Consider the following 22,385-nt stretch of genomic DNA (forward strand, 5'->3'; position numbering starts at 1 on the left):
AAATGGTTTGGGTATGTGCAAAGGATGAAAGAGACTAGAACCCCCAGACAATACTTGGAAATGGCAGTACCTGGAAGGAGACCTGTTGGACGTTCCAGAAGAAGGTGGCTGGACCAAATAAATGCAGACTTTATCGAGAAAGGAACAACACTGCAGGATGTGAAAGGAGAGGAACTCTATAATGACAAGGAACCGATAGATGCATATTGTCCACAAAAGTCCTACCTGACCCACTGGAAGGATACCCAGATGATGATGAATATGAAGAGGAGTGGTGAAAGACAACTACCTTGCTGGACTCCACTTTTCTTTTTGAACCAACCTGATCTTCCATTCTGGACCTGGATACAACTCTTGGTTTCATCATATAATCGTCTCAAACATTCCCATATACGCCTGCATTGAACCTGCTCATATGCTTTCTTGATGTCCATGAAATCAGTTATAAGTGTTTTACCTTTCTTTGATTCCTAGTATGAGTAAATAAATGAATGCTAGAAATTCAGCCCCACCTGTTTGCACTATCTGTGTGCATCAGTTGGTGCAATGGGCTTACGTGGTCACTACATTTTTGAACACATCCCGAGGTCATGCAGAACGGTATCTACAGCAAGCATGAAGAGCAGCGGCAGCATTGTCGACTGTATGGTTTGAACCGTACATTTACGGTTTTCAACCCTCTATATACTGTGTACGGTTCAAATGTCAAAACGTACGTGTTATATACGGCTCTGTGAAATGTTGTACTTAAAATCTTTTATTATTGGAAATGTTCAGATTTTGTATGCAAAATTATTTTTTTCTCCTGTTTGAACATACTTCATTTCCTGGACATGTATGACGTGGTCTCCATTTCTCCAGGGGATTCCCAAGCTTGGAATGTTGTGATTCACCTTTGAGCTGGCTTCAGATCAACCAGCCTGAATAGTCTGACACGTGGCAATTTTGTCTCACTCTATGGCCGGGATTACCCTATTTCAAACTTTATCAACTGTGAATCTCGCAGTCGTATATTTGTTCACAGTCACACTCTTGAATCAGCCCACACCGAACTCTGTCAATCATTTCTTAACCAGTGGGGAGTGTGATGTAACATCAGGCATATAATAGAGCAGCGTCTAGTTTTAAAAACTTATGGACAACCTGTTTTCGTCAAACTTATGAATAATATTGTGATGTACTTACAAATTCTTTTGTTTTACAGTGCAGTGCTTCAGTTTTCTTGTTGGTTAGCCAACTGTGTATTAATTAAGTATACAGGCTGTACCAAAACTCGACGGCAAAAATTTAGGAATAGATTCCTCACATAGAGAGAAGAAAAAGCGGTTATGACAACATGGGTCCGGAAACGTATACTTACAGATTTATTCAGACTTCGTGACACAAATTAATTTTAGTAATAATTTACATGTCCTCATGCAATCATCCAATCGTCTCATCAACAGAGGTTCGCCATTAACATCTGGGCAGGCATTGTTGGTGATTCCATGTTGGGACCCTACGTTCTTACAAATAGGCTTACTGGACAGAACTACATGAATTTCTTGCATACTGCACTGCCTGATTACTTGGAAGACATGCCACTTGCATCCCGTCGACAAATGTTTTTCATGCAAGATAGTTCTCCTGCACATTTCAGTCTGCTGCCCGCAGGTACCTGAATACCCATTTTCCTGAGCGCTGAATAGGTTGAGGAGGACTGATTGCTTGGCCACCATCACGCTCTCCTGACTTGAATCCCCTGGACTTTTACCTGTGGGGACACGTTAAGTCCCTCGTGTATGTGACTCCTGTTCCTGATGAAGCTACTGTATATGAGCGCATTGCGACAACCTCTCAGGCAGTACGCACTACACCAGGCAGTTTTGATCGCGTGCGTAACTCCATGTGACGACGAGCGGAGGCTTATATTCAAGCTGAAGGTCGTCACTTTGAACATTTCCTCCAATACATGCTCAAAGTGTTTCAGCTGCCGTTACAGACGTACGGTGTAAATGTACAAAAGTTTGAATAAATCTGTAAGTACGAGAAATGTTTTTTAAGTAAGGTCCGTTTTGTTGTAGACACTAGTAGTTCGCGCACATATCACAATGAGCGCATGCGTCCTGTACCGGCATGCCTCGGGATCAACTGTGCTCAGTTTCAGCTCTGTAGGTAACCTGTACGGTTCTGTTCTGTGCTTTCAAAATGTTTAAGACTGTCAACTCGCCCGCCGCATGTGATGTTCGGTCAGTGATACGGTTTTTGTCAACAAGGAACCTGTCTGGTGCAGAAATTCATCGACAGATTTGCGAAGTGTACGGTGATACTGTTATGAGTGAAAGCAAAGTGCGTAAGTGGGTACGACAATTCAAAGATGGCCGTGACAACGTCCATGCTGAAGACCGCTCCAGTCGCCCTTCTTTGATTACAGATGATTTGGTGGCTTCAGTTGAAGCAAAGATTCGGGAGAACAGGCGCTTCACAATAACAGGTCTCTCAAACGAATTTCCTGATGTGTCGAGATCAGTGCTTTACAACATTGTTTCTGAACACCTAAAGTTTAGGAAACTGTGCTCCCGTTGGGTCCCGAAACTCCTAACAGAGAACCACAAAAATCAAAGATTTGAGTGTGCGGTGAAGTTCTTGACTCGTTCTGATGAAGAAGGTGACGGCTTCTTGAGTCAGATCGTAACTGGAGACAAAACATGGGTTTCACATATCACGCCCCAAATCGAAGCAACAGAGCATGGAATGGAGACACGCACACTCGCCTGTAAAGGTGAAGGCCAAACAGACTCTGTCCCAGCGCAGAATCATGGCATCGGTGTTTTGGGATAGGCATGGTGTTTTGTTGGTCGACTTCATGCAACGAGGAATCACTATCAATGCAGAAGCACACTGCCAAACCCTGAGAAAGCTACGCAGAGTGATTCAAAACAAAAGACGCGGCATGCTGACAAAGGGAATTGTCCTTCTCCATGACAATGCAAGACCTCACACTGCAGGTCAGACCCGTCAGTTTTGGCTGGGAAGTTTTAGACCACCCACCCTACAGTCCTGATCTTGCGCGAGCTATTACCATCTGTTTCTCCATCTCAAACATCACCTCAGTGGCAACCATTACAATGATGATGACGACGTGAAAACGGCAGTGAACTCTTGGTTATCGGAGCAGGTGGCAAGTTTCTATGAAGAGGGTATTTTAAAATTGGTTACGAGGTATGATAAGTGTTTGAACAAACTTGGCAACTATGTCAAAAAATAGAGTGAAGTATGTACTTTCTGAAAATAAATTTACTTTTTTCAAATAACCTTTTGTTGTGTACTTATGTTCAAATGGACCTTACTTAAAAAACACGCTTCGTATATGTCTCCGGACCCATGTTATCATTAACTTTTTTTCTTCTCTCTATGTGAGGAATCCATTCCTAAATTTTTGCTGTCAAGTTTTGGTTCACCCTGTATTTTATTTCCTTTGGCATTTATTTTGAATATTAAATAAGTAAAGATGCAGTTAACTTCTGATTCTAAAAATAGAGCAGGTCTTTCTGTTTCCAAAACTAGAGCTAGTGGCTGCGTCCTGATCCAACATGTGAAAAAAAGGCAAAGTGTATATGTTGCATATTCTTGCAAAGTCTCGTATATAAACCCAGACCAAACACGCGGTGTTTGTACCCTGCGCTACAGCAGCTACCTCAGTCGAACTTACGTCACGCACGGCCACCCTGCTTTAATCGTGCATACAATCTTCTATGAAATCTTACCTTATAAAAGATGCTGGAAGTGTCTTCCTTCTTGGGTAATACAGGCCCTGTATCTGGTAACCACATTCTGGCTGATGCAAGTTCTGCCACTGTAATGTTTCTGATTTCATTCGTAATGTTTTCTTTTAGTTCCTCTAATGTACGAGGATTTGTTTGTATACTTTTTATTTCAGTTTACTCCACAAGCAAAATTCACACACTGTTAGATCTGGAGAACAAGGGAGAAATAGACCAGCACTGATCACTCTGCAAACACTTCCAAGGTTGTAAGAAGGGAATCTTCTGCTGTATCGGCAGGGGCTGAATCTTGTTGAAACTACCCATGTGATTTTTCTTCTTCCATTAACTGATGGAAGAACAGCATCAAAATGTCATCTTGGTACTTCTCTGCATTTTCTGTCGTCTCAAAAATAAAAATAGGCTCAGTTATTTGTCTTGCTCTAACAACACACCAAACCCCAATCTTCCTACTATAATGAGCGACTTTATAAACACCATTGGGATTTTCTGCACAGCAATAGCGAGAGTTACGACTATTCACACAACCATTAAGATGAAACCAGAACTTTTACATACGAAAATACAGTGTTGCAGTGACAACTGTCTCACCATGTTAACAGCTGAGATTCAGACTGGAGACTCATGCTTGCCACGTTGAACACATGCAGGCTGCTTGCAAGGTCAAGAACTATGCGCGCGCCTCCCAGAGTACAAACACTGTGCGTTTGATCTGGATTTATATGAGAGACCCTGTACTTCTAGTAATACGTTTTAGTTAAGTATTCCTATTTAATATTATTGCTGCTTGGTATTATTGCATGCATTGTTTTGAATTTTAGTGTATTTGGGTGAATATTAGTACTGTACTGTTTTACGATAAATATAGTTTATCTTGAATTTCTGTATGGTTTTTCAATTTTTGGAGGTTGGCAACACTGAGCAGCGGTGACAATACCGATCCCTGATGAACTCTGACTCTCACAGGGTAGTTTCCAGAGGGGACAGCAGTGTACCTCACTCTGCTAGTAGTGAAACATCAATGAGCAAATCTGGTACACCATGGTTGTGCAACTGATACCATATTGTGGAGCACAATCAAATGTTACAATTGATGCCTTCACAGCCCATAATTGTAGGCATGATCAGAGTTGGGAAGTAATTGAATTGTAACAATTACTACTTTAGTAATTTTTACTTATAAGCATTACTTTTGACAATATGTAACTTTTACTCATAATTTATTTATGAAACTAAAATAGTAATCATTCCATTTTAGCAATCGTTACATTCTAGTAATCGATATTCATAGCATCGAGAGCTTGGCAACTTGGGTGCCTCAGCACTCACAAGGTGTTGTGCTAAGGTTATAATTTCGGGATACGACGTACACATGTTCACTTACAGGTTGTTGTGGTTACTGGTTGAGACTTAGAAAATCATGTAATACATGGTTGAGATGGCGCTGGTGGTGATTATTGTTTTAAGAAGAAATACAACTGGGCAACCATCCTCTATTAACCCTAATCAGAAGGAAAAATGGAGGAGGTCCAACACTTTGAAAAGTGAAGGTATCAGCGAAAGAAAGGGAAGAGCCGCAAAGGCTTCAAAAACCTAATACTGTTGAGGTCGGAAAAGAACAATAGTTGCCCGAAGACACTGGCACACGTAAGTGGAAGCAATGCAGACTCACCTAGTGCGAGGTTGAGAGTCCTTGGTCTCCCTTTTAGTTGCCTCTTACGACTGGCAGGGTATACCATGGATGTTATTGTACCCCCCCACCCCCACCCACAGGACTTATGTGGTCAAGAATGGAGCCAAAATAAACATGTGACGGTGAAGGGGTTAAGGCATTCCCCTATTTGAATAAATATTTTGAATTTGTTATCCTGAAAATAATGAAAACACAAAAGTAACATGCAAATTTTGCATGGGAGCAATCATTTTGAAAACCCGATTTAGTTTCACCTAATGATGGTAGCCACTTAATATCTCTATACCAGGTGAGTTGGCCATGTGGTTAGGGGCACACAGCCGTAAGCTTGCATCTGGGAGATAGTGGGTTCGAACCGCACTGTTGGCAGCCCTGAAGATGGTTTTCCATGGTTTCCCATTTTCACATCAGACAAATGGGCCATGGCCACTTCCTTCACACTTCTAGGCCTTTCCCATCCCATCGCCACCATAAGACCTACTGTGTCAGTGTGGCGTAAAACAAATTGTTAAAAAACAATTCTCTGTGCTTGAAAAAACAAACTTGAGTAATGTATTTTTCCTTGCAAACTTCGGTATCATACCATCCCGTGTGAAAAAATGCCAATGATACCTTAAAGACTTGCGTTCTATGATGTAATTGTAATTTTTGAAAAAGTAATTGTAATTGAATAATTTTTTAAAGGTAACCCTAATTAAGTGCAATTACTTTTATTTTGTGTGTTTCCCATTACTGGACATGATAATAAGCTTTTGGGCTTTTGCTGTGTCAAGAAAACGAGATGAATTTTCTCACGTTTTGCATAGAACTTTGCTGCACATCTTCAGAAGAAAATCTCGTCTGTTCACGAGGAAGACTTCTCTAATAAAGAAATTTTGAATTTAAGAATGCTTTACCGTTGGTCATAGTAAGTGGTACTCTCATTCATCAACAGGTGGCTCACTGTATGCTAGCCTTCCGAGTGGGAGGTGACAACACTATCTTAGCTCCAATTAAGAACAACTAAGCCCAAAAGCTTATTATCATGTCTACAATCCTTTTCTTTTTTTTTAGATTAAAACATGTCAGGCTCCAAGGAGTTCTCTCTGCTTCCAAACATCTGCAGGTAGATTGCTAGGGCCAGGTGCTTTTGAATCATGATAACATAGATCGCGTTTCATCAGAAGTGATGAGGCTTACTGGTCCCGTGCAAGCCTAACCGTGTGGGATTGGTAGATGTAGAAATTCCTTATTTGAAATTTCTTTGAAGTACTAGTGCCATCTTTGCAGGATCTGATTTCTGTCCTCCAATCTGTGTCCTTCATTTCTAATAAAAGCACTGGATAGTCTGTACCTCCTATTGCAGTTTGGCCTGCAGCACATTCACTTAATGTTGTCTGACATTGAACAACAAATGTAATAATGTCATAAATTTAGAGGTTTGATTTAATGTTTCAGATTGCATCCCGAGTTCTCCATATTGCAGCTGTCCCTCACCGTAACTTTGTGACAGCCAGTATACCAATCCATCGCCTTCAAGTTCATGCTCGTCGACTTGTTGAAGAAGGTTTGACATCCTAAATTCTGTATTTTGATAAAATAAGTCTGGAATCAGCATACTTGCATACGTATCTCTCTCTCTCTCTCTCTTTCTCGCTCTCTCTCTCTCTCTCTCTCTTTCAGTGAGTGTGAACAAATTTATAGAAAACTGCAGCTGCTCATGAAACAGTTTCCCAAAAACCTTAAGGTCATTTTTGCTACTTCGGTCCAGATCAGAGCTGGGCATGCATTGCTCATATGGCTCTGTTCTTGTTTCGCTGGCGTAGTGTGTCCACAGTCCAACTCGTGGATCCGAACTCGCTGATGCTGCGGTGTGGTTTGTAGATATTTTTGACAAGGAGGGTTTATAAGCTCAAAGAGTAGTATCATATATTAACGACAACATTATTATAAATAATATTATTAAAAAAACTGTTTAATGAAAATAATATAGTAAAATGTTTTCGCCCGCATTGAAGCACCAAAATCAAACCTTATACGACAAAATCTTCAAAGAATAAGTTCAGCTTTTAACACTTGACTACTTTTTCCTTTCCCAAAAACTCCTTCATTCTGGATGATCTTGCAGCTCGTTCTTTTGCAGATATAACATACTGCTTAAGCTGCGATTTTTTAAATGATAGTCTTGTGTACTTGTTATTTAGAATCCGTTTCTCTTCTCTGTTTTCAATTTGATCGTTAGTAATTTTCAATTCATCTAAATCCATTTGTATTTCTTTAAACCATGTGTTTTTTGTTTCACTATTCCTAAAGAAATCAAAAACTTGTTTCAGGGGTCTAGTCTTTAGTAAGCGGTATATATGTCCAAAGAATACAATCCTCCATTTTCGCCTCTTTACTTTCCTTGTAAAGTAGTGAATTTGGCAAAAGTCTCCACTGGCCATCAATCTGGTGTTTTTTTATTTATAATTATTGTCCAAAGAATTCTTCTTTAACTTTCTGCAGTTTGTCTGTTGTTGATTGGGTATTCAGTTTGAATCATGTTTCACTTGCATATGTTGCTTCTGGTTTAACGATGGAGTAATAATTTCAAAATTTAGCATCAATCGAAAGAGACTGTTTCTTGTAACTCGGCCAGGTAATTTGTTTTGCTCAACTCAGTTTTTGAATTCTACCACCTGTGGATGTTCTTTTGTTAGCATTCCAAGTTGTAATCTCATCAAGATATTTAAATTTGTTTATAACCTTTATTTTCTGAGTATTATTTAACATTATATGTGAAGTGTCAACTCGAAAAGATGGCTTCCATTTCTGTTTTTTCAAAAGAAATTTTCTACATAACCTTCACTGCTAATCATTCCAGTTCCAATTCCTCTACTTGAAATTTAGCTTCTTCAGTACTATTTGCTAATAATGCTAGATCATTAGCAAATGCAAGAAAATTTAGTCGAATATTTCTTCCAATCTTCCAGCACACAATTAAACAACAACAGGGATAATCTATCTCCCTGTCGAAGACCAGTATGAATTTGAAATGGCTCAGAGATTTCATTTCTGAAGCTAACTCTAGATTTTATATTTCTAAAAGTGACAGCAATAAGGTTAACAAGTTTCCGATGTAAACCAAATTCAGTAAGGATTCACAATGCATACTATAATAAATTTTTTGAAAATGAACAAAAGTGATCACTAAATTGTTGCTCCTAATCCTTTGATGTTTTATAATCCATTTGCGCCTGATAACTTGATCTGGACATCTTTGTCCTGGACAAAAGCCACCCTGAGATTTACCAAATTCACTATCAAGTTGTTCATGAATTCTGGAATATGAAATTCTTTGATTACTGTACTAGGATCTTCTTTGTGTAGTGGGCATATAATTGCAACATTCCAATCTTCAGGCAATTTTTGGGTATTCTAAATGTCAATGAGATGTTTATGCAAATTCCAGATAGTCTGTACATTTGCATTCTTCCAAAGTTCCGCTACTAGTTGATTCTTTCCCGCCGCTTAATGTTTAAGTGAATCAACAGCTGCACACACTTCATCGTAAACTGGTGGTATGATCTTTTCCAGAAGTGTTTTTATTTCTGGGATACAGATCAAATTCAAAATAATCTTAAAGTTCATTACTACTAAGTAGTGTTTAGAAGTATCCAGCCAAAATTATTGCATTGTCATAATCATTATGGGCCACCTTTCCATTCATATCCTTCATCAGAAGAGTAGGGGCAGTATAATTTGTTTGGTATTTTTTAAATGTCCTATAATAACCTCTTGTTTTATGGTGATTGAAAGCTTCATCAATAGATTTTAATGTTTCCTTCTGATGGTTCCTTTTAACCCTCCTGATTTATTTGGCAGTTAATCATCTGGCATTGATTAATTCTTTCCTAGAACTTTCGGTTTTTTGTTGCTGGTCATTCAGCCAAGCTTTATGCCAGCGTAGTATTGCTATATCACACTCTTCATTCCGCCATGAATGTTTTTTTTAGTTTTTTAATGGGAGCAACTTATTCTGCTAAGGCTTTTAATTTGTTAACAGTGGTCCCCAAGTTGTCACTTAAAAGCGTTATACTGGGTTATTAATGACTGAACTATGTTCATACATTCTCTTCCTAATGAATTTTTTTTCAATTTATTTTTATTTTTGGGAGTTCATTTGATTTTATCTTTGATATGTAATGATCTGAATCAACATCGACACCAGGAAGAACCTTTACATTATAAATTTCTTTATGAAATTTATGATCCATGGCCACATAATCTATCTGAGACTCACCTAACTTAATATCAGGACATTTCCAAGTCATTAATTTATGCGGTTTTCATGTAAACCCTGTTGTCTCCACAATTAGTCCATAGTTAATACAAAATTCAATTAACCATTCACCATTCTTGTTTGTCAGTTTATATGCTGGCCATCGCCACCCCACCACTACACGAAATCTCCTCTCACGTCCAATCTTTGCATTGAAATCTCCAAGTAAAATTTTAATATTAATATCAGGTATATTCGTAACCAATTGGTCAAGTACATTCCAAAATTGATCTGTTCCCTCCTTGTCAGTTCTGTGTTTTTCATTTGTTGGTGCATGAACATTTATTAATGTGTATGTCTTGTTTTCCACTAATCGTTAACAATGCTACTTGCATGGAATTTGAGGAAAAATCAATAATGGAATCTAGAATTCTATTGTGTACCAAGACACCAACTCCGAATTGAGGAACATTCCTCATAACTCTCTCACCTGGAGGTCCTGTATAGAGATGATACCCACCTGATTCAAATGGGTTCTGATCAGTATTACGTAATTCATGAAGAGCTGTGATCACAATTTTGTGTTGATCCAAAATATCAATTAGATTCTTTAACTTACCAACCTTCATCAGTGAATTGATATTTATTGTTGCCAAATACGAAAACATTCCTGGCTTGTTGAACATTCTTAGTTTGATTAGTCTGCATGATTGTTCATGATGTCTCTAGGTGCTCTGACTCACCTTAATCTTGTATCTGACACCCCACCAATCCGAATGGTGTCTTCGCTTGGATGATTATATAATAGCTGTCCAAACCAGTGGATTCTTTCAATAGAAGACTCCCCATACTAGGTTGATTGTCTGGTCAATGATCAATAGTCTGACCGTGATCAGGGTTTACAATTCCAGATGTGATCTGGAAAGGTGATGACTGAAATATGATATGATGAAAAATGAGATTGTGGAAAGTGTTTGGTCGGTGAGAGCTATTTTATTTCACTCAAGTCTGACGGTAAACCGGTGAGGAAACCCCTATCCGCCACCTGGGACACACCATGTCAGGGTATCACCTCTCTGCCTGCTAGGACACCGTAGTAGGTTTGTGGAATAATAACAACAACAACAATAGTAGTAATGGCTATGCGGTTAGGGTCACTTAGCTGTGAGCTTGCATTTGGGAGATAGTGGATTCGTACCCGACTACTGTATTGACAGCTCTGAACATGGTTTTCCATGATTTCTCAAATTCACACCAGACAACTGCATTTTTCAGATAAATTAAGGGAACTATCGTTAGAACGAAAGGGGCAAATATTCTACTCCTATGTGCATGCATTATTGCCTAAATTTGAAATAGACTTTATTTAATTATAAAATACAATACAGTGAAACCTCATTAATTCGAAGTATTTGGGACACAAAAATTGGACTTCGAATTACATGATTTTGAATTAACCGCCAACTCGTAATTCAGAAATGCCAACTCTTGCCAGATTACAAAGTATTCTAAGACCCGTCACTGCATGCGATCCCCTTGATTTGCAGTTTAAACCTGGAAGAAAATGGAAAAAGACTTATTTCCAAAAATGTATCCAAGAAGGTGCATTTACAGTGTTCAAATAATGCACTTGGATAACTCACTGCCAAACATAACCTCACGCAATGAAAGGAAAAAAAAAAGCATGTTTCAAAGACGAGGAGAAATCTATGCTGGCTCACCTGTGCAATTGCTTTATTGATTGGAGTACAGAAGCATTTTAGATGCCATGTACTGGCATGGAAAGTACCCAACCCCCTTAAAACATTGTGGCTTATCAAACTTTCCTATGACGAGGGAAGAAAGTCTCCCGCTTCCTTCTGCATTACAATATAGTACAGTGACTCTATCTTGTATGATTTCCTGCCGTGGCACTTCTCTCATAATTCAGAAACCGCGTCACGAAGTATTATAAGATCCATTAATGCATTCAATCACCTTGATTCACAATTTAAACCTTTCAAATGCCATGGAAAAACTATTTCCGAAATGTTTCTAACAAGTTGCATTTATGTTATTCAAATAATGCATTTTGATAAATCACTGGCAAACATAACCTCACACAGCGAAAGGAAAAAACACACGATTCAAAGACGAAGACAAATTATGCTGGCTCGCCTGTGCACATGCTTTATTTTTTTAGATTACTGTACTGTTTGCATTTTTTAGATACCTTGTACTTGCACAAAAGGTGCCCGACTCCGTTAAAATGTCGTGGCTTATCGAACTTTCCTATGACGAGGGGAGGAAGTCTCTCATTTCCGTGTGCATTGCAAGGCAGTACAGTGACCTCCACCCTTGAACGATTTCCCAGCTGGCACTTCTCTCCTTTAAAACCGTAAGTCCATTTGGGCTCAGCATTAAAAAAATCAATGCAATTTCATTGCTATTGACAATATTGAATGTATAATATAACTATTTATAATAGTTTATTTAAATCCGCCTTGATCAATACACTCATTAAATGAAAGGAACATTATTAATTAAACCATACATGTTTCGGGAAATCTTAACCATTCCCTTCATCAGTGGTTAGATCAAAGAATAACACAATATGACACAATCTTTTGTTTTACAATTTGAAGGAGTATTGTGTCCCAATACATCATATCAAAGAGTAAAGAGAACTTATGAAATATTATAAAAATGATCAATACATACAAGTTTGGTTGAACTGAATGAGAAACACTATACAAATTTAGGATCTTCAAGTTTTTCTTCTTTTCTTCTTCCTTTTGTTCCTTAAATGATTATATGCTAGCCTAAACAGTGGGTTATCTTCTGTACTTTTCTCATTTAAACTTGATCCAGAATTACATTTTTATGTAAGGTAAATTTCTAAATTTTCCAAAACATTCATCAGTTTTCCCTTTTTGGTCGAATGTAATAATTTCATGTCATTGGAAATGTCTGTAAACTTATGATTCATTTCAACCATATGTTCTCCCATTGCCGAATATCTTTTATGTTTGACCGCATTAACGTGTTCTTTGTACCTTATAGCCAAACTTCTTCCGGACTGTCCTATGTATCGTTGTTTACATGTTTGGCATGTTAATTTGTAAATTCCTGATTTATTAAATATACATTTATTCTCTATTTTATCTGAATTGAAAATGATCTTATTAGTATTATTATCCGTTTTGTATGTGACATTGATGTTCTTTTTCCTGAAAATTTTAGCCAGTTGATAAGAGTGCTTATTTCGAAAAGTTAGAACTACGAATTTCTTTTTCTCTTTTCGCTCTTTAATTAAAGTTGTTTTAGGTTCATTTTTCACTTTATTTATCATTCTATTAATAAATCTGTTGGGATATCCGTTGCTACGAGCGATTTGATGGATTATATTTATCTCTCTATTATGATTCTTCTTAGACATAGGTATGTTCATAGCTCTATTAATTAAACTGTAAAATGTTGCCTTTTTATGTTGACCTGGATGATTGGAGTCATTTCTGATAATAGTATCTGTTTGAGTAGCTTTTCTGAAAATTTGAAAATCAAAATGACCAGAATTTCTAGTAACTGTCAAATCTAAATAATTTAAAGTCCTATCATTTTCAGATTCCATCGTAAAATGCACTTGTCTATCCAAAGTATTTAAATACTGTAATATACCGTCAGGTTTAACCTTTCGTTCATCGATAATAACAAATATATCATCGACGTATCTCAACCATGTAATCAATCCATCTATTTTATCCACTATTTTATTATATTCCATGTAATCCATGAATATGTTAGCTAAAATACCTGAAGCTGGCGAACCCATTGCTAGGCCTTTAGACTGTTTGTAAATTTTGTTGTCAAAAACAAAATAGTTATTTTCCAAAGTAAATTCAAATGTTAAAAATTCTTCAATTTCCATCTTGCTTAATTTGCTGTGTTGCATTAAATTCTTTCTTACTATTTTTATAGTATCTACAATAGGAATGTTGGAGTACATATCTTTGATATCCAAACTATGTATCGTGTAGTAGTCTGTTAGCTCAATGTTTTTAATTCTGTTACAATGAGTGTATTGATCAAGGCGGATTTAAATAAACTATTATAAATAGTTATATTATACATTCAGACCAGTCAATACGGACCAAACACAATATTAACCTATCATGGTTAAGTTTATTAACATTGACAATATTGTTCGCTGCGTATGAATTGATTATATGAACCACGTTTTTTGCAACTGTTGGCATCGACAGTTTTCGCGGATTCTGCTTCTCCCCACACTGCCTGCTACATGATATTGTGGCGTTTCTTAAAATGTTGGATACAAAAATTACGATTTCACTCGAACTTAGCAAATATGAAGCACACTAGACACCCCAGAGTGAGTGAAAGTGCGGAAAGCTACCCCTGTACATTCCGGAAAATGCATTCTATCATGACGCGGATACATTTTGAATTTAAATCACTCTGTAAAATACTATTTTTATATATATAAAGGCAGTTTTGAATTAAAAGTAATGGGACTGACGTAGTTTTTCGAATTACCAGTTATTATCCGTATTTCAAATTAAACAATTTAAATAATATGCAAAACCGTTCCTATTGTTTCCAGGAATGAGAGGGGTCTTCGAATTAGGCGAGATTTTGAATTATTTACTTTCTACTGTACTTAGGCACACTGTTTCTTAAAAGTTATAAAATGAGAAATTTTCTGTTGAACTTTCTTCTTGCAAAGCACTCGAGCAGGTATACCATGCCATCCGTTGATGAACATTGTATTAGGTGATGTGGATTCACTGTTTTATTCAAGAATCAGTAAGTTTAGGTCTGGATATCAGCATTCCTCTAGCACGTTGCTGGAAAAGTAGGGCTTCATTTAATTTCTCATATTCAGCTTTTATCATAGTTTTGTGTTTTGAAATTTCCCACAAGTGTTCCTGAAATTTTGGCTTCGCTTTTATCCAGCCAGATACTGTTGAGATAACAACAGCATCATCTGCTCCTATCTTTTGTAACAACCTCCCATTTTCCATCTAACTGCTTTGATTTTCTGTTCAGTTGATACCACAACACGTTTTGTTTTTGCCGACATCTTAAAACATTACACTTAAAGCACTTATACCGATCAACATCGAAAGTAAAATACAATAATCTGTATAAGGACCTCCAAGTCAATAAATGGCAGAGCAGGTACTGTAACACTTGTTGTGACGGCATATAATGAGTGGATTGTTAATGGTACACAGGGTACTGGAATGTGGGGTAGGGGTAAGACACTTATGTCACTTGCTGCAAGCAACAATGCCAGCTTGATTTTAAGCACCTGTTTCACAAATTATTAATTTATATTTTGTAACCATCATTTCGGATAAGTCATGTTTTGGTTTAGCAGACTTATGTTAATCAGGACTTTACCATGTTCTTTCACAATACTCTAAAGTAATTTTTAATTGTCACATCATTTTTACTTCTTGTTTTAATGTATTTCTTGTTTCATTCTTCTTTCTTTATCATTAAATTTCTTCTTGTGATATAATTCCTTGTAATATTTGAAATGCTCAGGTTAGAATGCTGACTGGAGTGAAATACAATATGCAGCAAAATAAACAGTATTCACATTACAAACACGCTCTGAACATCAAGATATGTCATATAACTTGCAAGGTGATGATGGGAACACTTGCCTAACTGTGTCGTTATAGCATGCACTCAAAATGTACACCCACAAGTATCATGCATTGTTCGTAATGGTCCTGTACATTATCAGACATGTTTACTGAACACAGGTTGCCACAAGGACACAGAAATTACTTGTGTCTTCTCTCGTAATTCAGGGCAAGCTGAAAGAATCTGTTTTCCATTCAGGTAACTCACCTAGGAATGTTCCCAAATTATAAGAAAGGATACAGTCATTTATTGTGTCCTTGCATGATATAAAGATGTATCTTGTTGTTTGGAGCTTGTTTGTAATTTCAGTACTCTTTGTTTTGGTATATATAGGGAAGAGATGGAGAGAGATGGAGACACATTGTCCCTCGGAACACGATCTGGGAATGCCTGGAAGACCTCAGGGTGCCAAAGTCCTGACTGACAAAGTGAAGAAGCTATACCAGAATTGCTACAACTGTGTTCAGACAGTCAATGGATGATCAAAATGGTTTGAGACAAAGAGAGGTGTCCAACAAGAAAGTGTCCTATCACCACTCTTGTTCATAATAGTAATGGACAAGATCATAAAGTCTATTGAGAAAATGGACATTAGACCAAATGCCCTGGTATTTGCTGATTATGTGCTGTTATGGGAGAGAAACAGAAGCTAAGGTAGTCCTACAGAAAAAACTGACCAAGTGGAACAATTTGTTCAATAAATTTGAGATGAAGATAAGTAAAACAAGGAAATGGCCATCAACAGAAAAGGAGCAAACTCAAACCTCTTTTTTTTGGAAGGAAGAAAACTAGTTTCTCTCTTCAAGTACCTCGGAAGCACAGTCTCCAAAGACAACACTGTCAAGCAGGAAATACTCAGCAGAAAGCATCCAACTTTTACAATCAGGTCAGAAATCTACTCTGGGACTGCAAAAACAGCCGTGTACCACACCTATTTCGTACCATTTCTCACATATGGTTCAGACATGTGCTATACCAAACAATGACAACTGCAGAATTCAGGCAACAGAAATGAGATTCATTAGAACTGTGAAACAGACTACTTGAAAGGACAAAATCAGGAATGAAGTAAACAGGAAGGTAGCTGGCATTGAGGTCCCTATTACCAATGTAATGAAGAAGCATAGACTTCAGTGGTATGGGCACATTATGAGGTTGAAGAGCGAGAGACCTGCCAGAAACAGAAGCTGAAGTACAGAAAAGATTGAATGGAACAATACGTTCAATAAATTTGAGATGAAGATAAGTAAAACAAAGACTGTAGAAATGACCATCAAGAGGAAAGGAACAAACTCAAATCTCTTTTTGAAAGGAGCAAAACTAGAATCAGTTCCTCACTTCAAGTACCTCTGAAGCATAATCTCAAAAGACAACACTGTCAAGCTGGAAATACTCAAGTAGGATTTTTAAAAAATGCTATTTATTCAGGGCGCCGACCTAAAAAGATCTTTTGCCCCTACTTTGCACCATATGTTGTATTTGGAAATAGCGGAAGTGTAAAGTGTTGAATGTGAGGAAAGGAACATTAAGAATGACACAAACACCCAGTCCCCAGGGCAGGGATATTAATCATTTACAATTTAAAACCCCTGACCCGACCGGGAATCGAACCCGGGGCCGCCGGGTGACAGGCAGACGCGTTGCCCCCCTACACCGTGGGGCTGGACTACTCAGTAGGATACAGAAAGCATCAAACTTTTATAATCAAGTAAAAAATCTACTCTGGGACTGCCAGATACCACAAAAAGCAAAAACAACCCTGTACTACACCTACGTCATGTGGATTCTCACGTATGGCTTTGAGGGATGTACTTCAACCTTACTATCCAAGGAAAAAGACCAAGGGTAAGGCCAAGGAAATGCTGGATACACACAGTGGAATCAGATGTGGAGGAGAGAGGTCTCAAATGGGAAGTTGTATGCAGACAGGAAGAGATGGTGAGCGCTTGTACACCACACCTGAGAAACTGGAGTTAGAAAAGTATGATGATGATGATGACGGAGAGCAGTGACTTATCATATATACACACACGTTGATAGAGTACACATAAAAGAATGAATACGCACTCATATCATTCTTTTGTGTGTACACTATCAGTGATTGTTTGTAACATGTAATATAGTAACATGGTATGTTCAACTTATTGAAATCACTTGAGGTGTTCAAAGTGGCCACTGTCGTCAGCAGTCAAACACAATTGATGTCGACAAATAGAGCAACAAACAACATTCTGTACTGTGTCCATTGGAATTGCTGCACATGATAATTAAATGTTTTGGCATAGTGCAGCTAGTGTATGTGGCTTTGCCTGGTATACAGCATCCTGTAGGGTCACCCAGAGGTAGGTCTAGAGATGATAGTTCTGGGGACCATGCTAAGAACTTTGACAGTGTCTCTTCAGCCTATCCATCGTCCAGGGAGAGTTTCATTAAGATACTCTCTGACGTCTCAATGGTAGTGAGTTGCGGCACCATCTTGTTGCAGATAAAACCTCTCGTCGCCATACAGCTTTTGGATTGCAGCTAAAATTGATGTCTGCAGCTTATCAATATAAACCACAGTTGATGTGTCGGTGATGTGTTCAAAATTGCTTCCGTCACCGTCACTGTACCGCAGAAATGTTTTCAAACTTTAAGTACAACTTCAAAATCACCTTTGTTTCTTTCTTTGAATATATTCTCCTTGCATCTGCCATTTTGTGTTTCTGTTCATGTCGGCTCTAAACAAACTAAACAAAAGTTACCAATCCGAGGCCACGTACATCCAGGACATTAAACTACTTCTTCACTAAATTTCAGACTTTTATCTTAATTTATTACAAAATTATTGATGAACAAACAGTGTATACATTTTATTGGCACCCTTTGTAAATCCTTTTTTTTTTTTTTTTTTTTTTTTTTTAACTGTTTGCTGTATTTTTTAATATTATGTAATTTGTTTTCATTTAATTTTGCTGATATACTGCTGTAAGCAGTCATTGCCACTGGGATATCTCCCAATTGCAATGTATTTGTTAATTTAGAGTCATAATTTTATTCAGGCCCACTTCCCATTGCACCGTGGCCTCAAACATGCACTACTCACCTGCCGACACAGAATTACCTTCAGCGAACTGCCTCACCACTTCCTTGTACTGGGATGACCTTGCATTCTGAGTTTATTGTTATTCGTTAGTGGGCAAGTGAGTTGTCTGTGTCCATAGGACTGTGTCACTCAACACCAGGCCTGCAGTAGTGTTCAATTGTGTGTGTGTGTGTGTGTGTGGTAGGGAAGAAGTAGTCAACATCTCAAAAGAAGAGTTGCTATGGGTGAAAATTTGTTAATACACTAAATTGGTAAATAATGTTACTAAGGTAGCCTTGTCTGTTCAATCCATTCATCCACTTTATGTTCATAGATGAGAATGTGTGCATATTGACCCACTGAAGGGACAGGAGTTTGAAACAAAGACTGGTTACACATCTCTGAGAGCTGTTTGAAAAGTTGATGTGTTGATGAATTTCTCCATGTGTTTCTAGGTTACAAGGTAGGAGTAGTGAAGCAGGTGGAAACAGCAGCTCTGAAGGCTGCTAGTGACAACAGGCACTCCTTGTTCACGCGGGAACTGGCATATGTCATCAGTAAAGCAACCCTCATTGGTGATGATATCCTTTAATTGTTTGCAATTTTATATAAGAAAAGAATCGCATTCACTTGAAATTTACGTTATGTGTGAGCAGGAAAAAAAAAAAAGAAAGAAATGTAATCATCTCTTTCTGAAAAACCAGTCTACATTGTACCCCTTTTGGAACTTACTAGCTGCTTGCTTCTGTAGGCACTATCCCCCCCCTCCCCCCACTTTTCTTCAAGATATTTTGAGGTGAAATATGCATTGCTTTACAGTTACTACTGTAGAATAATTACTGTTTATACCTAGCAAGTTGGCCATGTGGTTTGGGTCACACAATTATGAGCTTTCATTCAGGATATAGTGGGTTCCAACCCCACTGTCGGCAGTCCTGAAGATCGTTTTCCATGGTTTCCCATTTTCACACCAGGCAAATATTGGGGCTGTCCTTAATTAAGGCCATGGCCGCTTCCTTCCCACTCCTAGACCATTCCTATCCTATCGTCGCCATAAGACCTACATGTGTCAGTGCAATATAAAGCAAATTGTTATTACCGTTTACAAGGGAATAATCCACACTTTCAAGTTATCCACGCACCATAATTTTAAGAGAGGAAATTCTAAAAATATAAAAAATTTGCTCTATTAATGTTTTATTTACAAGAACTAAATCCTGTATAAAATACCAATTTGGTTGGTTAAAAACAGTGTGCCATAATCTTTTCTTTTGTCATAATCTTCAGATGCTGTTAGAGCTAATGAGTCGGATTCTGCAGTAAGAAAACCAGACGTGAATTACAATGAAAATTCAACACTTTTCTTCATAATCATAGGGAAGCCATTGAGCAATGTTAGTTTTCCTTTGGAAGCCTAATCCGTTGTGATTAAAAGATCTTTATAGGCAGCCCTGGCTAACTTTGAGCCCATGATGACTAGTTCAATGACTATAGCTAAAGCTTTTAGCTGGCACATTTGTCTGTGTATAAGTTAGGCCTCTTTTCATTCACATAATCACACAATCTATTTTTAATGTCCGGATCTTCACTTTTATGCTGTGAAAAGGTCAGTGATCATTCTTTGTTTCTTGAAGTCAGTTTTGATTTTTCGCCAGTAGCATTCACTGATATCATACTTTCTTCCTTCTATACAATTTAAAATATTCTTTGCATCTTTGCAGTTTTTCTTTAGCCAAGAACAAGTTATATCAAAACTTGTTGCGCTTGAAGTCCTACATAATTTACACCTTTCCTCTAACTAGTTATCTGACACCATGCACAGTGTTGAAATAGTTGGGGCTCAGGTATTATGATGGCAGTAACAACCTTTTCTAGAATAATGCCTATTATTAGTTACTTCTGCCTCGCATAAAACTGACAATTTGAAATTTAGATAATAACCAAGCCCCAGGATAATATGTGTGATAGACTATATATTCTGCACATATTCTCCAAAATATTGTGGAAAATGTGAAATGATCAAATCTCAGAATTCAGGCAACAGAAATGAGATTCATTAGAACTATGAATCAGACTACTTGAAAGGACAAAATCAGGAATGAAGTAAACAGGGAGGTAACTGGCATTGAGGTCCCTATTACCAATGTAATAAGGAAGCTTCTTAGATTATTTTAAAGAAATAGGTTCGCTCATAAAAGTCATTGATGGAAGAAATATGAGAGATAGAAGATAAAGGTGGTAGATATTAAGAATATTCAATTTGTTCAGTTATGAAGATACTAGCCTTGATGACGAACCTTGCTCAGGATCACGTTCATTTATACAGTCCAGATGTGCTGTTTGCTCTTGTCTGTAGCAAAAAGGGTGTTTTAATAGTCTTGAAAATGTCAGAAATGTTTGTGTATATGTTGGTTGCAGGTTGCAGGGGCGGGGGAGTTTCTGTTGATGGCACTTCGGACAGAAAGGTAAAAAGCGTCCACTGAAATGTACCAAAACACAGTGCTTGTTTTGTTGTAAAATATTTAAATCAAACTTTGTATATGGGATGAAACTGGAGTTTTCAGCTGGACTCTGCTCCACTCAAGAATGGATATTATTAAGCATGTCGTAGAAAAGCACATTTAAGAATTTGTAATCTAATGTCTTAGTGAAATGTATAGTCCACTAATGTTGGTGTCAGAATGATAAAATCTGACTTGTCTCCCCTGTAGCCTCTAGGGGCACATTCCTGGATGAGATAATCACATTAAGAAGGTTGTAAAGAAAGACTACAGATCTCTTCACATGGTTTTGAGAGTATTGAAGGGTTGTTGTAGTAAGGATGAAAAGGAGAGAACATATAAGTCTCTGGTAAGACCCCAATTAGAGTATGGTGCCAGTGTATGTGACCGACACTGGGGTAACTTGTTACAAGAACTAGAAAAGATCCAGAGGAAAGCAGAACAATTAGTTCTTGGTGATTTCCGACAAAGGAGTAGTTTTATGAAAATGTTGCGAACTTTAGACTGAAAAGACTTGGGAGTAAGGAGACGAGCTGCCTGACTAAGTGGTATGTTCCTAGCTGACTGTGGAGAGATGGCATGGAATAATATTAGTAGATGAATAAGCTTGAGTGGAGTTTTTAAAGGTAGAAAAGATCAAAATATGAAGTTGCAATTCAAGAGGAAAAATTGGGGCAAATGTTAATTTATAAGACAAGGAACAAGGGATTGGAATAATTTATCTAGGGAAATGTTTGATAAATTTGCAAGTTCTTCAAAAACATATAAGAAAAGTCTTAGTAAATAATTGATAGGAAATCTGCTAAGTGGGTGACAGCCTTAAATGCAGATGGTCGGTCGGTCGGTCACAGACGTCTTGAATGTAACCTGATATTATTATGTAACAGTATTTATGGCCAGTCTAGGTAATTTAAGTATGGCTAATGAAGGGATTCATACTCCTCTGTCTTATGAATTCATCAGTAGTTACCACACAAACCAGTATTTTCAAGGCATTGAAGCAATTTGGTTGGTAATCTCTAGTGTTGGGAAATATATGCAAATGAATATATGTAATGGAGCCACATATCTTAATACTTATGCAGTCTGCAGTTTGTGGACTGATGCCTACGATGTAGGCATCATGGCGTACACTGATATAGTACAATCAGTAACTTCTCGGACTGGCGCTTACATTATATACCTATGTACGTACTACAGTCAATATGTTGGTGGACTGGCGCTAACAGTTCAAGAATCACATAGTCTTTGGACCTGTCTTTTCACGTCTTTTCTTCATCGTGATGATCCAGGTGATTTTGACTTGATCATCTCAAACGTTTTCTTAGCGAATTTGCCTAATTTTTGGCAGAACTTGAAATTTGCCCATTGCTCAAACTACAGTTCTCAAGTTCCACCGCTGACATTCAACTCCCCTTCACAACAGAGACCGTGGTTCTGCTTATACTGTACATACGCAACTGCCTCA

General features: G+C 37.7%; 1 protein-coding gene across 3 annotated transcripts in view; it reads left to right on the forward strand.

The window, feature by feature from the left end:
* LOC136857586 (DNA mismatch repair protein Msh3) overlaps nucleotides 1–22,385 on the forward strand; it is a 168,941-nt gene that overhangs the window by 18,132 nt on the left and 128,424 nt on the right. For all 3 annotated transcript variants that reach the window (XM_067136364.2, XM_068225244.1, XM_067136365.2), the window contains exons 4-5: nucleotides 6,895–7,003; nucleotides 18,872–18,997. In XM_067136364.2, the coding sequence (XP_066992465.2) occupies nucleotides 6,895–7,003; nucleotides 18,872–18,997 (235 nt within the window). The remainder of the gene's footprint in view (nucleotides 1–6,894; nucleotides 7,004–18,871; nucleotides 18,998–22,385) is intronic.

Source organism: Anabrus simplex, chromosome 1, assembly GCF_040414725.1.
Source record: "Anabrus simplex isolate iqAnaSimp1 chromosome 1, ASM4041472v1, whole genome shotgun sequence".
Lineage (NCBI taxonomy): Eukaryota > Metazoa > Arthropoda > Insecta > Orthoptera > Tettigoniidae > Anabrus > Anabrus simplex.